At 38.6% G+C, this 18,319-nt stretch overlaps 1 protein-coding gene across 1 annotated transcript; it reads left to right on the top strand.

The window, feature by feature from the left end:
* The first annotated feature begins 7,065 nt into the window (after positions 1–7,065).
* On the top strand, positions 7,066–8,084 carry LOC127157684 (gastrula zinc finger protein XlCGF49.1-like). The gene has a single exon (XM_051100940.1). It carries the CDS (start codon positions 7,125–7,127, stop codon positions 7,734–7,736), a length of 612 nt encoding a protein of 203 aa, XP_050956897.1. The 5' UTR covers positions 7,066–7,124; the 3' UTR covers positions 7,737–8,084.
* The last annotated feature ends 10,235 nt before the right edge of the window (positions 8,085–18,319 follow it).

Below are 18,319 nucleotides of genomic sequence, written 5' to 3'. Positions count from 1 at the left end.
CCGTTCATCGCTGCTTGCAGCTTTAATTTTAAATGATATCCCATCTCTTACAAATGTCGCACATCCTCCACCCTGTTTTCCATCTCTATCAAACCTGACAGACTCATATCCAGGTATAATAAAATCAAGATGGGGTTGAAGCCACGTTTCTTGAATGCAGATAATATCAGGTTGTACTTCACATTCTGCTATAAACTTTTTAAATTCTTGACCATTTGCAATCAAGCTTCTAGCATTCCATTGTAAGAGATGGAATACCATTACAAGATTAAGTAATATTCTGAGATCCTCCATCATTATTAGTACTCAACATGCTATGTATATCTTCAGCTTTTACATCTTTAATGCCTAGAAACTCTTCTGCAGCTTCCACCACAGTCTTGATTCTATCGCTTTTTCCTTCTTGTTGTGTTGCAACATTAATTACTTTACATATAAAAGCTATAAAGCTTTTCTTTTCTACAATCAAGGTGTTCTCCTCAACTCTACATCTATGATTGCATGGCTGCTGTGGAGGTGCTAATCTTCCTGACTGAACTCTGAAATGCTGCATATCTTGTATTGCCATCCAAATTTTCTATTGGCCTGTTTTGTTTATTTCCATAATTATCGACACCCTTTAATGCCTCTGCATATGTTACCTCATTCATAACCTTGTATCTTTGTATTTCTTTAGCTTGTTTCTGAACCACACATCCAGCATATGCAGCACTACGCTCACCTCCACAGTTACAGCATTTTAGCTTAGCATCCTTTGCACTGTTGTACTGTATGTCCCATTCTCTGACATTTGAAACACCTTAACGCTTGTGGAATATATTCCCTCACTTTGTATTTGATCCAACCCATTTGAACTTCATTAGGCATTATCTTTTCAAAAACAAGCATTACAGACAGGCTATCTGATTTAACACCACCTTTATTCATTTGCAGTCTTTTGTCTTCTGTTATATTCCCACCTTGGATCTCTTTCTTCACATCTTCCATAGACATTTAAATAGGTACATTTGAAATCACTCCTCTTAACTTTGCTGCCATTCCTGGCACATGCACTTCAATCTTTCCACCCCTAGACTGCTCATTTTCAGAATCTTCTCCTGTTGTTTCTTGCTTACTGCTGAAATTAGAATTCTTCTGCTATTCAACAATTTAGCATATTTAGTTTTGCCTATTTCCTTCTCAATTGCTTTAGTTACCTGTACTGGATGAAAATGACCTTTATCGTTACTAAGCGTAACAATGACTTTCCATCATCAATCCTGCTGTTTCCACTGTGTTTAGCTCTGATTTTTTTGTTAGTTTGTTTTGGGGTGCTTTCTCCTCCACTACTCACTTCAGACCATGCTTTTTTCGGAATCAGAATCATAATCCATTCCTACACTCACGACACAGTTTGATTACAATCCGCCGTCTCTTCGTCTGCCCGTCCCGCCACCTTGAGCATCAGTCCGTTCCTCACACCACCCGCTCCTGCACTTCTTCCTTTCCCATCACTTCTTCTTCTCTCGGGTTTTATGGCGGATTGGCAAACCAACGTAAAGGTGCATGTCCGCCACCTACTGGTCTGGAGTGTGGAACGCACATGGTTATGGATAACGGCTATAAATTAAAAAATAAATAAATAAATAAATAAAAACCCTTTTACTTATCTAAACTCGACATTCAAATTTTCAAATTCTTTCCATTATTCTTGTCTTCTTTAAGAATGTAAACAATATATCATATATTCTAACCTGCATTGGTCCATCTCTTAAGAGTGTCTTTAAAGATATACTATTATATCCCAACAGTTCCTGGAACATCTGATATCTGTAACGCGGTCAATGATGGAGTCGTAGGCGGAGGATCCATGTGCGACAATCTTTAATAATAGCGAAGTCAAACAGGCGAGGGTCAAACCACAACAAACGGGAGCAGTGCAGATAATCCACAAACAACGATAATCCAGGCAAGGGGTCAAAAGGCAGGCAGCAAGAATCACAAGGAGAAATAAACAGTTCGGTCGGCAACGGGTAAACAAGAATACAAGGGAAAAACGCTCAGAGTTGTTAGTAAGACTAGCCAAAACTTCGCGAGGGAAAGTCCGCGAGGAGAATCTATAAATGGCCGCCAGAGGGAAGTGAACCGGGAGACCCAGAACCGGAAGTAGAGTCCCAGGCACGGGATGATGGGTAATGTAGTTAAAAGTCCGGGGAGGGTTCCCGCTGGCGGCGGGCAGAGGGAGCCACAGAGACCGCATTGGTGACAATATCTCTCCCTCTCAAACGCGACACACATTAAAAGCACATGCTCAACCGTTTCTGGTTTTCCACACTTATCACATTTACCTGTTTCATGTTTTCCGACTCTGTACGAACTATTATTTAATGCTATATGACCTATTCTCAGTCTAGTTAAGATAACCTCCTTTCTTCTATTTCCGTAATGTTCTCTCCTTTTGCCAACACACTCCTGGATCTTAAATAAATGCCTCCCTTTATTTTCATTTTCCCACATTTTTTGCCATTTCTTTACAACTTCAATATATATCAATCTCTTAATTTCAGATTTACTTATTGTTATTTGTAACTGAATTTGTGAGTGTTCCAGGACCTTCTTTGCGAGCTGGTCAACACGTTCGTTCCCTTCTATTCCAACATGGGCCGGAACCCAGAGGAAGTAAACCAATAATCTTAACTGCCTTATCCTATATAAACTCTGTAATATTTCATATGATATGTCCTGCCTATAGTGTCTGAATTTCCACTCTGTAAACTTGTCAGAGCCGCCATTGAATCAGAGCAAATCACAGAAGTATCCGGCTGGATCTTTTCAACCCATTGCAGGGCAGGACATATTGCTAATAATTCAGAGGTATATACGGATACATGATCAGAAGTTCTCTTAGCAATATTAATATTAAATTTTGGTATATACACCGCAGCTGCTGTTCTTCCCGTCCCTGGGTCTTTAGATCCATCAGTATATATCTGCAGAACTGAATAATATGCATGATTAATATACTGTTGAACAGCTGAAACTAATTGGGATGTTCATATTGATACTTTTAATTTCTTTATGGATGTTTAAATCAACAAGTGGCATTGGGAACAACCAGGGGGGTATTGCAGGGATCGCCACCGATGGTGCGATTTCAAACTCATTAAGACCCATTCTCTGTGCTTCCTTCCCTACAATCCAACCAAAGCTTTTAAATTCTTTATACTCACACTCCCAGCATTCTCTTAAAATGTCTACATGGACATCTTGCCATCTTGCCCCCCATTCAACGGCAGCTAAGCATCTTAATATGTTTATTCCTTTCTGACATTCTTCTATCAGCTTCTCAATATGTATTCTGAAATATCCACACTCATCCACACTCCAAGAAATCTGACTACTTTAACTTGTTCTAACTGTTGCCCATACATTTTTATATTCAGGGACGGATTAATTTTCTTATTTGAGAAACATATTACCTGGGTTTTCGCCACAGAAAATCTAAAGCCCCACTTCCTTGCCCAATCCTCAACCTCCATAACAGCTTTTTGCATTTTCTTTTCCACATACAAAACATTTCTCCCCCTAAACCATAACGCTCCATCATCTGCATACAATGATCTGCTTACACCAATGTCAACATTAGCAAAAATTCATTTATCATTAAGTTAAATAGGACTACTTACACTGTCTTGAGGGGTTCCGTTCTCTATTGGAAGAACCCGAGAGTATGCAGAACCCACTCTAACCTGTATCGTTCTTCCGAACAAGAAGTTTAATATCCAGTTATACATTTTACCTTGAATTCCCATACTATCCAACTTCAATAAAAGACCGTCCTTCCACAACATGTCATATGCTTTTTCAATATCGAAAAACACACCTATTACCACTTCCTTTTTAACCTGAGCTTTCCTGATTTCATTTTCCAAACATAGAACTGAATCCATAGTATTCCTTCCCTTACGAAATCCACTCTGATAGGCAGAAAACAGGTTCTTGCTCTCAATAACATACGACAATCTATTCATTACCATATGTTCCAGAAGTTTGCACATATTGGATGTCAAAGATATTGGTCTATAATTGATAGTCTGAGACTGATCTTTTCCTGGTTTCGCAATAGGTATTACAACCCCGTGCTTCCATGCATCAGACAATCTCCCTGTTTCCCAAATCATATTATAGAGTCCTAACATTAGTAATTGCACAGGAAGATGTTACCACCTCCTGGGCATTGCTGTCTGTCGCACCTCCTCCAGTGCCCACGGGTCAGCTGCAGGGTCATCAGCCAGAAACCACCATTCACCAACATTTCGCTCCTTTAATTCTGGAACGTCTCCTGGTGGCGGAGCAGTGACAGGGACGTCTCCCTGTCACCCCCTGCAGCTGATAGCTGTTCTCCCTGCGACTGTTGTCTGGGGTTAGGTGTTCTTCCCCCAACACCTATCTTTCCTCCTCAGCCAGAGCCAAAAGCTACCTTTCTCTGCCTCCTCTGCCAGATCCTTTGTTACCCTCCTTAGCTTCCCTCCGGTCACTCCTGCTTCCCTCAAGAGGCGTATGGTTGACAACCCAAGGAAGCCTCGGCATCCGACCTCCACTGGGTAGCTGGTAGTCTTCCAGCCAGCCTCCCGGCACTCAACAGTGAGCTCTGAGTACTTGGCCTTCTTCCGTTCGAAGGCAGCCTCAATCCCCTCCTCCAATGGTACAGTGAGCTCAATGAGGTGCACCGATCTTGCCTTGGTTGACCACACCACTATGTCTGGCCGGAGAGATGTGATGGTTATCTCCGTGGGGAACCGGAGCTGCCTGTCCAGGTCAACCCTCATGTTCCACTCCTGGTTAGGGGAGAAGAGCCTTGCTGTTTCTCTTGGCCTAGTGCTTCTCCTTACCCCTCCTTCCGACACAAAGATGGTGGGATCTTCTGCTGATAGTGGTTGTTTGCTATCCTGTCGACACTCCTCCAGTACTTCGGCTAGCTTTCTCAGGACCTGGTCGTGGCGCCATCTGTAGCGTCCCTGTGAGAGAGCGATCTTGCAGCCTGACAAGATGTGCTGGAGACTTGCGTTGGGGGCATTGCAGAGTGCGCAGGATTCTTCGCTCCCAAACCACTGGTGGAGGTTCCTAGGGCAGGGAAGCGCATCGTAGGTTGAACGAATGAGGAAGCTAAGTCTTGCCTGTGGGATCTTCCACACGTCTGTCCAACTGATGTTCCGATTCATGATTCCCTCCCAGGTTGTCCAGCTTCCTTGTCGACCCTGCGACACGGCCTTGATTTTGTAGCGATCCTCCTCCATCCTCGTCACCTCTGCTACCACCATCTCCTTCCTCTGCTTGCGATTGGCCTTGGACCAAAAGCGTGGCATCGCTCCCCATCCTAGCCCTGCTCTTCCTGCCTGAACTCTACCCATGATCTCCTGGTGTTGTAGCCGACTAACAGCTTGATCGACCTCAGTTTGGGCATTCCACTTACGGCCCGTAGGAACCTTGGCATTTGTGTTCCTTACTGACTCGTCTGTGGACTCCCTCAGCTCGAGAACCAACCTGGTCTTTTCTTGCATATAGCCCAACTGTATGGACTGAAGTGGCAGCTGCAGCATGTTTTTTCCAAAGAGGCCGGTTTCGGATAGACACCGTGGCAGCCCCAACCACTTTCGGATGAATGAGTTGGCTTTTCCATCCATCTTACTTACGGTTGATGAGGGAATCTCACTCATTTTCAGGGGCCACATTATCCTCCTGTAGAGTATAAACTGGTAGCACCAGACCTTAAATTTCCCAGGGAGTTGGCTTTGGTCGATCCTTGCCAATCCGTCAGAAAGCTGCTTCATGACGGTTTTCCCCATCTGTTTGTCAGATAGATCTGCAGTGTACTGCCTCCCCAGGCTTTTGATGGGTTGCTCTGATAGGAGTGGGATTTTTTCCCCTCCAACGACAAAGATGGTATTGTCATTTCTGACTCCTCTCCTGAGGGACAAGCTCCGAGACTTAGAGGGCTTGATCTTCATTCTTGCCCATGACATCAATTCGTCCATTCTCTTCAGCAGTCTTGATGTACATGCTGCTGTCTGAAGGAGGCTAGTGACATCATCCATGTAACTCCTCAGTGGGGGAAGCCTCTTACCAGTTGGGAGTTTAATCCCCCCAACCATTTGCCTTGCCCCAATGAGGATTATCTCAAAGGCTGCTACGAACAGTATTGGAGAGATGGTACACCCCATCGCAATTCCTACTTCGAGCCGCTGCCACCCGGTGGTGAAATCCTGGAGGGAAAAACACATCTGCAGGTTACTAAAGTACTGTGCTACTAGGTTCTTGACGCAGGTGGGCATGTGGAAGAATTCCGTGGCATAGTTGACCAACTGATGTGGTACTGATCCGTATGCATTGGCAAGGTCAAGCCAGATGACATGCAGATCGGTCTTCTCCCGCTTGGCCTTCTGGATCTGGTCCCAGATCATAGTGGAGTGCTCCACACATCCTGGGAAACCTGGAACTCCTGCCTTCACAGATGACATAAATATCATTACATCAAACTAAATAAAAAGATAAACATAAATGAGTAACATTAAAGAGTAAATACTTGGATATGAGTATATGATGAAGCATAAATCAATAAATCATGTATACATAAATATGAAAATCAAGGAAAATATAGCAGCATTGATTATTTGGATACACCACTGATGGTTATGCATCTTTAAAGCTGTTGAATAATCTAGATGAAGCAGCAAATAATAAGAGACTTATTTTGAACTGGGTATTTTTTTCTTTAAGCAAAATGTATGTCAAGTCAAGTCACCTTTATTTATATAGGGCTATTAACAATACAGATTGTGTCAAAGCAGCTTTGCGGTAATAAATAGGAAAATAGTGAGTCAATAATGCAAGAAGTATGTTAGATAATCGTGTAGTTGATTAAAAGTATTTAATAGTCCTCCTTATAGAAACATGGGATCATTTAAAAATGATCAAACTTTTGTATAGCAATTGCCTACTTTCTGCTGTTATATCAAGGTCCTTTTTTAGCTTTTTTTGAAATGAGTTTCTGAAAATGAACTGTTTTTACTTTTATTTCGGAGCTGACTGAAGATAATGAGGAGAATGACGAATTGAGTGAAGCTGATGAGAGAAATCATGTCAAAATGAGTCGCTGTCAAACCGAACACAAAGATTTAAAGAAAAGCAGAGCCAAGAAATCTTTCACCTGCACTCAGTGTGGAAAGAGTTTGAGAAACAAACAAAGTCTTGAGTATCACATGAGAGTTCACACTGGAGAGAAACCGTTCACATGTGATCAGTGCGGGAAGAGATTCTCACAATCAGCACATCTTAAGGTACACATGAACATCCACACTAGAGAGAAACTGTACGCATGTGGTCAATGTGCTAAAACATTTTTGTGGGCTTTAAGCCTGAAGACACACCTGAGAGTTCATGCAAAGGAGAAGCCACATTCATGTCATTTGTGTGGGAAGAGTTTTTTACATCTACAAAGTTTGAAAGTGCATCAGAAAATACATGCCGGTGTGAAAGATTACATGTGTTTTGAGTGTGAAAGGACTTTTACTACAGCTGAAAAATTAAAGCTGCACCAGAGGATTCACACTGGAGAAAAACCGTACAAGTGTTCACACTGCGAGCAGAGATTCAGCCGGTCAGGACATCTGAAAACACACGAGAGGATCCACACTGGAGAGAAACCGCACACATGTGATCAATGCGGGAAGAGTTTTGCACAAAAAAGGACAACTTAAGAGTCACATGAGCATCCACACTGGAGAGAAACCTTATATGTGTTCACAATGCGACAAGGGCTTCAGACTGCCAGAAACCCTGAAAAGACACGAGAGGATCCACACGGGAGAGAAACCGTATCACTGCACTGCATGTGGGAGGTGTTTCAATCGTTTATCTGCTTTACGCAGTCATACAAAGAAAATTCACAGGAAGTAGATCATCTTCAGATCTGATGCTGCATCCAAATGTGACACAATAATGCATCAAGCAATAAAATATCATCTGGATAAATCTGTCATTACAAGCAACATGACAAAGAATCATTATCAAAAGTTTTCACAGTGAATAAAGTGCATCTTCATCTTCAAAACCAGCAGATTCAGATCGACGCAAAGATGGAGTTACTCCCCAAAGAACAATGTCACAACGTTTTATTCTTGTATATGATTTTGCTTCATGCTATAAATTACATTTTTTTATAATAAAGAAACTCTGAAGAAACACACTGAGGTAAATATTCAAAATGTGTAGTTTACTTATAACACAATGTAGTTCAGTAACACACTATTTTGCTGAATAGCACTGTTACACTAGGTGCGTTTCCATTACAGATTTGCACAAAACTTTGGCGATTTTTTTTTTTTTTTTTTTTTAAAGTATTGCGAAATGATAGTGTTTCCATTAACTGATGTTATGCGACTAAAACGTAATTGTTTACTCTACCGATAAATCATGGCATTTTTTGTGGGATTTTGTCTGTATTTAATCAAATATGACCTGTAAATAAACGTTTTCGAATTGCCTGAAAAACCACCTCATGCGAGCGTAAAAACATTTTTTGCGATATATGGGAGTTTTTACACAATTGACGCATTTCCATTAGGCATATTTTCAATTCGCTGTTTCCATTAACCGATGTTATGCGAGTAAAACAGAATTTTTTCCTCTCACGATAAGTCATGGCAATGTATTTTTGTGGGATTTTGGCTATATTTAATCGAATGTGACCTGTAAATGCGAAAACAAAAGTTTCCATTGCTGTTTTGCGAAATACTCCTTTTTCGAATTGCCTGATTTTGATTTTGGTTCAGTAAGCAAGTTAGTCAAGTAGTTCCCCAGATAGCAAACTGACATAGAATCAACGTATTTTTGTGGGATTTTGGCTGTATTTAATCGAATGTGACCTATAAATGTGGAAAAAACGTTTCCATTGCTGTTTTGCGAAATACTCCTTTTTCGAATTGCCTGATTTTGATTTCAGTTTTGCTCATCGGGGTAGTGTTGAACCGACGTCAGGCGCGCCATTCAAAACTAACGTCAAATCGACGCAGTCGGTTCACTTTCACTCAACGTAGAATCGACGTTGATTTTCAGTTGGTTGAAACGACGTTATAGAATCAACACATATTCGACATAAAATCGATCTAATGGGTTGGCTTACCTAACATTGAAACGATGTTACACAATAAATATTTTCTGCTTGTTTCTTACATACTTTATAATAGATAAATTAGCCTGTATATGCAATAATTTATTAAACACACATCAAATTCAGTCATTTATTATTTATACAAAATTCACAAATACATGTTTAGAGCACAATCTGTCTATAAGACTAACATAGAAAATGCATTGACACTCAAATACACACAAAGAAATGACATTATAAACACACAAAGAAAGTAATTTATAGGCTAATAAAGAAGTGTCAAGTTACAAATTAAAAGCTATATTCACTTCAGAATAAAAGATTGCCAATTGTGTTTGAATTTTATGTTTAGTGGGACACAAAAGATGTAAGGCAGACAGCCTCAGTCACCATTCACTATCATTGCTGCTTTTCTGTAAAATGACTGAGACTGTGCCACTCCCCACTGTTGTGTTCCACAAAATAAAGAGGTATTGGTGAAAAGAGGATTTATAAAGAATTCTCACCCTTGAAAACAGAAGACAGAGGTACAGGGGTGTGAACTAATCAGGTCAGGTTTGAAAAGGGTGATACAGACATAACCCACAAAATCAGGCCTAGACAAAGTTCATTTCTAATTGCTTTGTTATACATGTAATATCACTCCATATACACATTTTTGGAGTTTTTTTTTTTAGCATTTGCCTAAAAAATATTATCTTGTGTATATATTCATTTAAAAGGCAGCATTTTATTTAAAATGTACATTTCTAATCTTTATTAATGGAAATAATATGTAAAATATGTCATGTGTTTCTGTCACTTGGTGGAAAACAAATGCTTGAGTGAATGAAAATGAATGAAAATGACCTGAAATGAACACTTTAAATGGCAGCAGTGGAGCTCATTTACCATTTTCACTCTCTAAATGTTTTACGTGTTTTTCATTTAAATGTATAATCATGAGTTTTGATAAATTTGCATCCCTAGATATTTTTGTAGTTGTTTATGTCCCTTTGTTATATTTGCATACCGTACATTTATTGTATGTGGTATTATTATAGCAAAACTGAGCACCTGTGACAGTGGAATTTGTATTTGTAGAGCAAGAATTTGTATAAAGACAGCAAGAAAAGGTTTTAGGAGTTGCAAACTTTTTTTTTTTTTTTTTTTTTTTTTTTTTCACAAACACAACAAAACCTTCTCAAAATATTTTTTGCAGGAGCAAAAATCCTATTCCAAAAAAAACAAATTAAGAAATCCAAACGCCCAGTTATACCAGATTTATGCAGGACTATATTTCATTTTTCCAGAATATTTTGTAATATTAATTTTGTCATATAATGTATTTATTTTTTCCCTGAACTGTGTGTTTATTAAAACTATACATATTTACAGACTTTATTAAGATTTAGCATAGAATCTAGCATTTATCTATTGTATTGTATTCTATTTGATTCTATTCTGTTTGCTCCAATTTATGTAAATATACAAATAAATAAAAACTGTGCTAGTAGAAGTGGGTCAAGGCCACATGTTGTGTTTATCAATGGACAGAGCACAAGTGTGTGAGTGGGATGTCACATACTGATTTGTCATGTGAGAGATCAGTTCTCATTTACAGTCATGGTCACAATGTTTAGCACCCTCAGTAAATATGATCAAAAAAGCCTGTAAAAAAAGAATAAGTATTGTTTAAGATGTCACGAATCTGCCTGGAAGAGGATGTGTGTCTGTATTATCCTAATACAAGGTGAGAAGGATAGTTTGTGTGGCCAAATACTCTCCAAAGATCTCTTGTTATTTATTTCCTGATCATTTATCAAGAAGGGTTAAAGGGTTACTCCACCCTAAAATTAACATTTTGGCATTACCCCCATGCCGTTCCAAACTCGTAAAAGCTTTGTTCGTCTTCGGAACACAATTTAAGATATTTTGAATGAAAACCGGGAGCTTTGTGGCTGTCCCATTGACTGCCAAGTTAATAACACTGTCAAGGCCCAGAAAAGTATGAAAGACGTCGTCAGAATAGTCCATCTGCCATCAAAGGTTCAAACGTAATTTTACAAAGCTACGAGAATACTTTTTGTACACAAAGAAAACTAAAATAACGACTTTATTTGCCACCGTAGCTGCATTTTGGAGAGTATCAACTGGACACAAACAGCGTAAGCCGTTCTGTGTCGGTCGCAACACACGGATGTGTTTTCCACATTTATTTACGGTTTGATTCGAACGAAAACAGCACATCCACGTGACGCAGCTGACACAGAACAGCGTACGCTGTGGCGCTATGGTGATGCAGAGGAGACAAATTGTTGAATAAAGTCGTTATTTTTGTTTTCTTTGAGTACAAAAAGTATTCTCGTAGCTTTGTAAAATGGCAGATGGACTATTTTGACGACGTCTTTAATGCTTTTCTGTGTGGTAGTCAATAGGACAGCCACAAAGCTCCCATCTTAAATTGTGTTCCAAAGACTAAGAAAGCTTTTATGGGTTTGAAATGACATGGGGAAAAGTAAATATTGACAAAATTTTCATTTGGGGGTGGAGTAACCCTTTAACAATGCAGTTTTATTTTAACAGGGCTCATATTTACCAAGGGTGCCAATAATTCTGACTACAACTGTATATGCAAATGTGCAAATTTGTTCATGACTTATTTTTTATTCGAGTGTGTGAGTGTTTTGCCCTTCATTCACTGCAGCAACTCTAGCCTAACTGTGAGCATATAAGTGACTTAATTTGTCAATTGTAGAATAGGATCTGTGCACCTGAGAATTTAAAATGGTATAACTGTTGTGTTGCCTTTGTGAGAAAGAGTACAAACAAAACAAAAAAAAAAAAAATAAATAAATAAACTCCTATAAAACGTATTCTCTGTGGCTTCAGATTTACTGATACGCATATGTGACTATTCCTCACAACTACAAATCCCACTGTCACAGGTGCTCAGTTTTGCTATAATAATACCTTCATAGAACATGTTAGTAGTCAGCATCTATGCAAAAGCAGAGAGATTGGTGTGGTGTACTGTAGGTACATCTGTCCAGGCCAACATCTGCTGTACTGATGTGTTCAACTGGAATCCCAGAAAACCTGCAATAAAAACACTGCAGTTCAAAATCTATCATACATAATTAATATAACACGACTGTCCGTTCATGGAGATCCACCTACTTGCAGAATTGTGATCTAACCCTGATCCAACACAACCGTCTGCAGTTCTCAACGGCTCCTGAACTTTGCAGGAATGTAGATCTCCAGGAACTGGACTGGGCAGCCTGCAATATAAAGTATCACATCTCGTATCTGGTTTTACAAATGATCAATCTGAGTTGAATTTTAGTTTAACTCATTAGAAAATATTTGTGGCATAATACTGGTATTTTGTGAGAAGTCCAGTTTTTTTCATGTGTTTTTCATCCAAGACTAATGATGCAAAATATAAAACCCCCATGCATTTACAAACCTGAGATGGAAAAATACAAGGGTGGAAAACTTGAGTCCATGTTTGTTACATAGGAAAGCCTTTCACTGATGGGCTGTGAAGATTTCTTGACAAGTTCCTCCCTAAAGGTAGATCAATAACACAGAAAGATGTCCAAACTGAATAATAATTGAATGGTAGTAGTATATAACAAATTACAAATATGCAAAACATTGTTCATTTACATCTATTACCAACACTGTAAGAATACGAAGTAGAAAATCTGCAAACTTACCTTTTAGGGCACTGATTACAATATAAGGATAATATTTGGCTGCTTTATAGTTGCCATCATATCAAGTCTTTGTAAGTGCTGGCATCTTCTGAAGACTTTACAAGTGAGGCTGGATCCAAACTGGAACTGGTGTAATCTCTAACAGGAAAGCAAAAGAAGAAAGATTATAGCTGCTGTTCATATTATTTCAGACAAAAGATGATTCATTTCATAACATACAAGTGAAGTGCAAGGTCACAAGATGCTTTTTCATATGTTAAAATGTAATTGATTGCTGTGATCAAAGCTGTGTTTTTTTAGCAACATTACTCCAGTCTTCAGTGACACATGATTATTCAGAAACCATTTTAATATGCTGATTTTGAAAAAAAAAACAAAAAAAAACAAAACAGCTGTGCTGATTTATATTTTTGTTTGAACCTTTTTAATGTGTTAAAGTTCATTTATTTTGATCAGCATTTTTTAAAGAGCAAAATCAGCAAAGATGATCAGTGTAATGATTTCTGTTTCAAATAAATGCTGTTCTTTTGAATTTTCTATTCATCAAAGAATCCTGAAAAAAAGCAGCACAACTGTTTTTAACATTGATAATAATCAGAAATGTTTGTTGAGTGGGAAATTAACAATTTCTGAATGATCATATGACACCGAAGACTGGAGCAATGTGTGTGTGTGTGTGTGCGAGAGAGAGAGAGAGTCACGAATCTGGTCGGTGTCCCGCTGTCCGCTCACCACCAGATCACCACTCTCACCTTATCACTCACTGACTGTTGCATTACACCCCGGACTACATCTCCCAGTATCCATCGCGCTGATTGCATCAGCATCTGTGACCAATCAGCGGTGCTATAAAAGCCCCGGTCCTTCCCCACGCAGGTCACAGATTGTTGTGGTTGTTTTGTTAGTATTTACAAGTTTCCTAGTATTCTAGTTCCGTGTTTACGTTCCTGCCTCACCGTCTCGTTTACGTTTGTCTGCCGCCTACCTTTCGGACTATCGCTCGGATTTTTGGATTATTCTCTTGGATTGCCCCGTTTCGGATACCGTTCGCCCCTGGTTCTACTCACGCCTGCTTCACGGACTCCCACTGTGCTTAGCCTTCGTTGTTCCTGTTTGCTTGTTGTCTACCCTGCCTGCACTGACCATGTACCTGTCTCGTCCCATTAATAAAAGCTTGCATGTGGATCCGCTCGCCTCTCGTCCCTCACTCCTTGTAACAGAGAGAGAGAGAGAGAGAGAGAGAGAGAGAGAGAGCGAGAGAGTGCATTTGCAACACCTAAATCCATTCAGATTTACTGATACGCATGTGTGGCTATTCTTCACAACAAAAAAATTCCACTATCACAGGTGCTCAGTTTTGCTCTAATAATACCTTCCTAGAACATTACTGTAGTCAGCCTCCGTGCAAGTCATCATCTCAGTCATCATCTGTCCAGACCGATATCTGATGTTATGATGTCTTCAACTGGGGACCCCAGAAACCCTGCAGTGATAATACATTTCAAAATCCACCATCACATACCCATTACAGTATCTCATCTATTATGTGGTATTACACAAGTCATCACAATCAATTACAGTATAATTTTAGACAATATTTATAGCATAATACTGCAGAAAAATGTTGACTCACTCAATACCTAACCTGCCATTTTGTGAGTAGATCAGTGACTTTGTCATGCATACTTCTACATATCATTTTCATACAAGATTACCAGTGCAGAATCTAAAACATATGCATTTGTAAACCTTATTTGGATAAATCCAACGGTGGAAATCTTGAATTATTATAGGAAAGCCTTTCAGGGATGTGTTGAATATGTGGCAGAGTGGATAAGTTCCCTCCCCTGTATTTAGAACGACAGCCTATCAGAACGGGGTAGTTGTTATATAAAGGCTGTGATTAGGCTACCTGGGATGCGTTATTGCTTACTCCGCCCCTTTGTGTGTGCGGGTTTCCGCCTAATAGGTAAGTTTTTAGCTGTTTGGCTAATATTGCAGGGGGCTCCTTTTTATCAGTATATTTTATTTATTTATCGTAGCTGGAATATCGGCGTGTTTGCGGCTTCGCGGTGGTGGGCAGATTGTCACGATCCCTCGGTAGGTTAAGTTGGTTAATCGTTTGCGTTGCATTCACACTTGTTATAGCTTGCACGGTTTTTTTTATTCCAGCTGGGTTGATTCCACTCATCCTCCTGTAAACTGCTGAGATTTGTGCTGTGAGCAACTGTATGATTTGTGTGTTTTGGTGACCAATATTTGGTAAGTATAGTTACTTTTTTTTAAATGAATAATGGGTCAGATTAATTTAATTAATGGTTTGTTTTTAGCAGGACGAATAAATTCTTTGGGAGCGCTCCGTCTTTTACCCACGTAGGAGGAGACGTTCTCGCAACGTTCCCTAAAAGTTGTCTAAAGGTGACGAATGTCCCTAACCTTTACAGGACATTGGAGACGTTCCTAAAACGTCCTCTTTTGGTTACGAAAGTGCTGGTACTCAATGTTCGTTATACGACTTTAGGGGCACGTTCCATTTTGGTTATTTTTTGGTCACATAAGAACGTTACAAAGATGACATTTGGGACATTAACAGAACGTTCTCACATGGTCCTCTTTTAGTCATATAATAACGTTCACAATACGACTTTAGGAGGACGTTATTGGTTATTCTGTGGTCACATAACAACATTACAAAGAGGACATTTAGGACGTTAACACACTGAAAAAATGTTTTCATTCATCCAGTTAAAAAAATTAGATTGAAAAAATGTTTTCATTCATCCAATTACAGAAATTTAGGGTAATGGTTCACATCTATATTTTATAACTTGAGCCAATGAAAAATAAATAAATTGCACTAAACAAAATTTCTATGAAAATTATTTTATAAAACCTGGCACGAAAGTATATTTTTCTTGTCAATTAATTTAAATTCTAGTTTTGATCTAAACAAAAAGATATAGATTTAATCAAAACAAAAATTCCCATTTAAGAAATAATTTATTAAAACAATTTATAATTACTACAACTGACTTCCAGTCACAGCCTTAGATGAAATCAACTGAAATAAAAGATGAAATCTCTCAAGATCTCAGCAGAGGAGGATTAAACAACTCCACAAACAGCATCAGCAGCTTCACTCATTACTAACCAGTTTGACTTAACTTCTGTCATATGTCTAAAAAAAGTTTTTATTGAAAACAGAGGTTTAGTGTTGAATGGTTTGTTTGAAGTCACCATTAATGTGGTCATTGTATGCTTTAGTTGTGCTCTTGACCCTTGACTTTTTAATGTTAGCTTTTCTTTGGCTGCTGTAACTCTGTGTTTGCAAAGCACATTTGTTATGGTAAAAAAGCCAAAAGAAAATATGATCAGGTAGTGCTGGCTGGTTATTGACAGTAACATAGTCATGTACTGGCCTGACACGCTGATCTCTCTCAAATCTGAACCTATGAGCATTTGATTGTAAAAATAACTTTACATTGTTGATAAAAGTAATGATTTAATTTGAACATCTGTTCTGTTTAACCACACACAATCATCAAGAATCAGCATATGAAGCTCAATGATGGTGACAATAAACAAAAAGCTTCATGCTGCAGTGCATTCTGGGAACTCCAATCAAAACTCAAGAATGGCTCCCAGAATGCATTGCAACATGAATAAATTATGCACCTGAATTGTCTTAGTATTTTTTTTATGTTTACTATTTGCTTTAATTTTTGCTATTTGTGTTGCAACTTATTAGTAGCTTGTTTTTTATGATGTTCAAAGATCTGTTTATCTGAATATTTTGTTGATTGTCACCATTGTTGAGATTCTTACGCCGATTCTTCATGTCTATGTGTGCCACAAGTCAATGCTTTTGGTGCACAAAACAAATGTTCACATGGTCAAAAGCACAGTCAGTAAACTGATAAGCTACTGTAGTAAACAATGCAACAATCAATGAGTCAAGCCACTATATAAAGGTTTCACCAGCATCAAGAGGCCAATATTACCTGATTGCATTTTATCTTAGCTTGCTCTGCTATCATAATGTGCTTTCTCAACACAGGATTGCAGCAGCAAAAAAAAAAAAAAATAACATATATTTATATGTCAACAACCAAGTGACCAACTAAAGCAAACACTATTCACCAAAATGGTAACCTTCAAATGTAATTCACTAAAACTGTGAAAATAAACCTCTGTTAATTCTCAGTAAGAACTTCTGCATGACAAATAAAGTCAAACTGTTTGTGGAGTTTAATCCTCCTTTGCTGAGATCTTAAGAAATGTAATGTCTTTTATTTCAGTTGATTTCGTCTGTGACTGGATGTCAGTTGCAGTAATTCTAAATAATTTATAATCTTATTTCTTAAATGAGAAATTTTGTTTTGATTAAATCTATATCTTTTTATTTTGATCAAAACTAGAATTTAAATTAATTGACTTTCTTCAACAAGAAAAATATACTTTCATGCCAGGTTTAATAAAACAGTTTTCATAGAAATATTGTTTAGTGCAAATTATTTATTTTTCATTGGCTCAAGTTATAAAACATAGATCCGAACCATTAACGCCCTGAATGTTCTGTGAATGTCCTCTAAATAACATCCCCTAACCCTTTAAAGAACTCCACATCATGACCGTCTCGGAACGTCCTGGGAACGTTACTAGGTGACGTCCTTGACACCAGCTTGGACGTTCTGATAAGGTTTGGGGGACGTCACATTTCCAAATAAAATATGGTCCTCTAAACGTCCCAAGAATGTCATGAATGTTCTGTAAAGGTCTTCCAAATAACGTCCCCCAAACCTTTAAAGAACTCCACATCGTGACCGTTTCAGAACGTTATGGGGACGTCCTTGACACCAGTGGGGACGTTCTGAGGACGTTCTGGGAACGTAAAATTTCTAGCGGGGATATTTATCAATATCTTTCTAGTGCGATCAAAACGTGTTTAAAAAGATTTGAGTTAATTTTCACGCTCCATGTAAGTGACGTCACCGACTAACAGTACAGCCCATACATTTAGGTTAAATAGTTTACTTCCGTTCATCCACTGACAAATTGCCAGCAATATTTACAAAACTATAACAAAAAAACTGTCATCTACACATAATATGTGACTAAAAGCGAAAACTTTATGAAATAAGAGCTAAACTCTACAGTTAGCCTACATCTTATAGTTAGCCTGACGGTTGAGATGCTAACGGACTTTCTCCGAAGACACTAAACCATTTCTATAAAGTAAATATTCAACAGAAACGTGTCTATTACATGTAAGAAAGTGTTAGGAACCGTTGTATGTATTATTTTTGTCTTATTTAGACAAAACTTACCGTAAATCAGTGTGACAGACGGAGACTCGCCGCTTGTCAGTTCAGCTGCTTCCCCGTTTCCATGGTAACTCTCTCTCCGCTGCAGTTTAAATACAACTCGAACGTTCAAAGCGCGCGCCCGTTTATGTAGCGTTTACATA

The sequence above is a fragment of the Labeo rohita genome, unplaced genomic scaffold, assembly GCF_022985175.1.
Source record: "Labeo rohita strain BAU-BD-2019 unplaced genomic scaffold, IGBB_LRoh.1.0 scaffold_116, whole genome shotgun sequence".
NCBI lineage: Eukaryota > Metazoa > Chordata > Actinopteri > Cypriniformes > Cyprinidae > Labeo > Labeo rohita.
The sequence above is the reverse complement of the archived record's forward strand: the minus strand, read 5'-3'. Positions and strand labels throughout refer to the sequence as shown.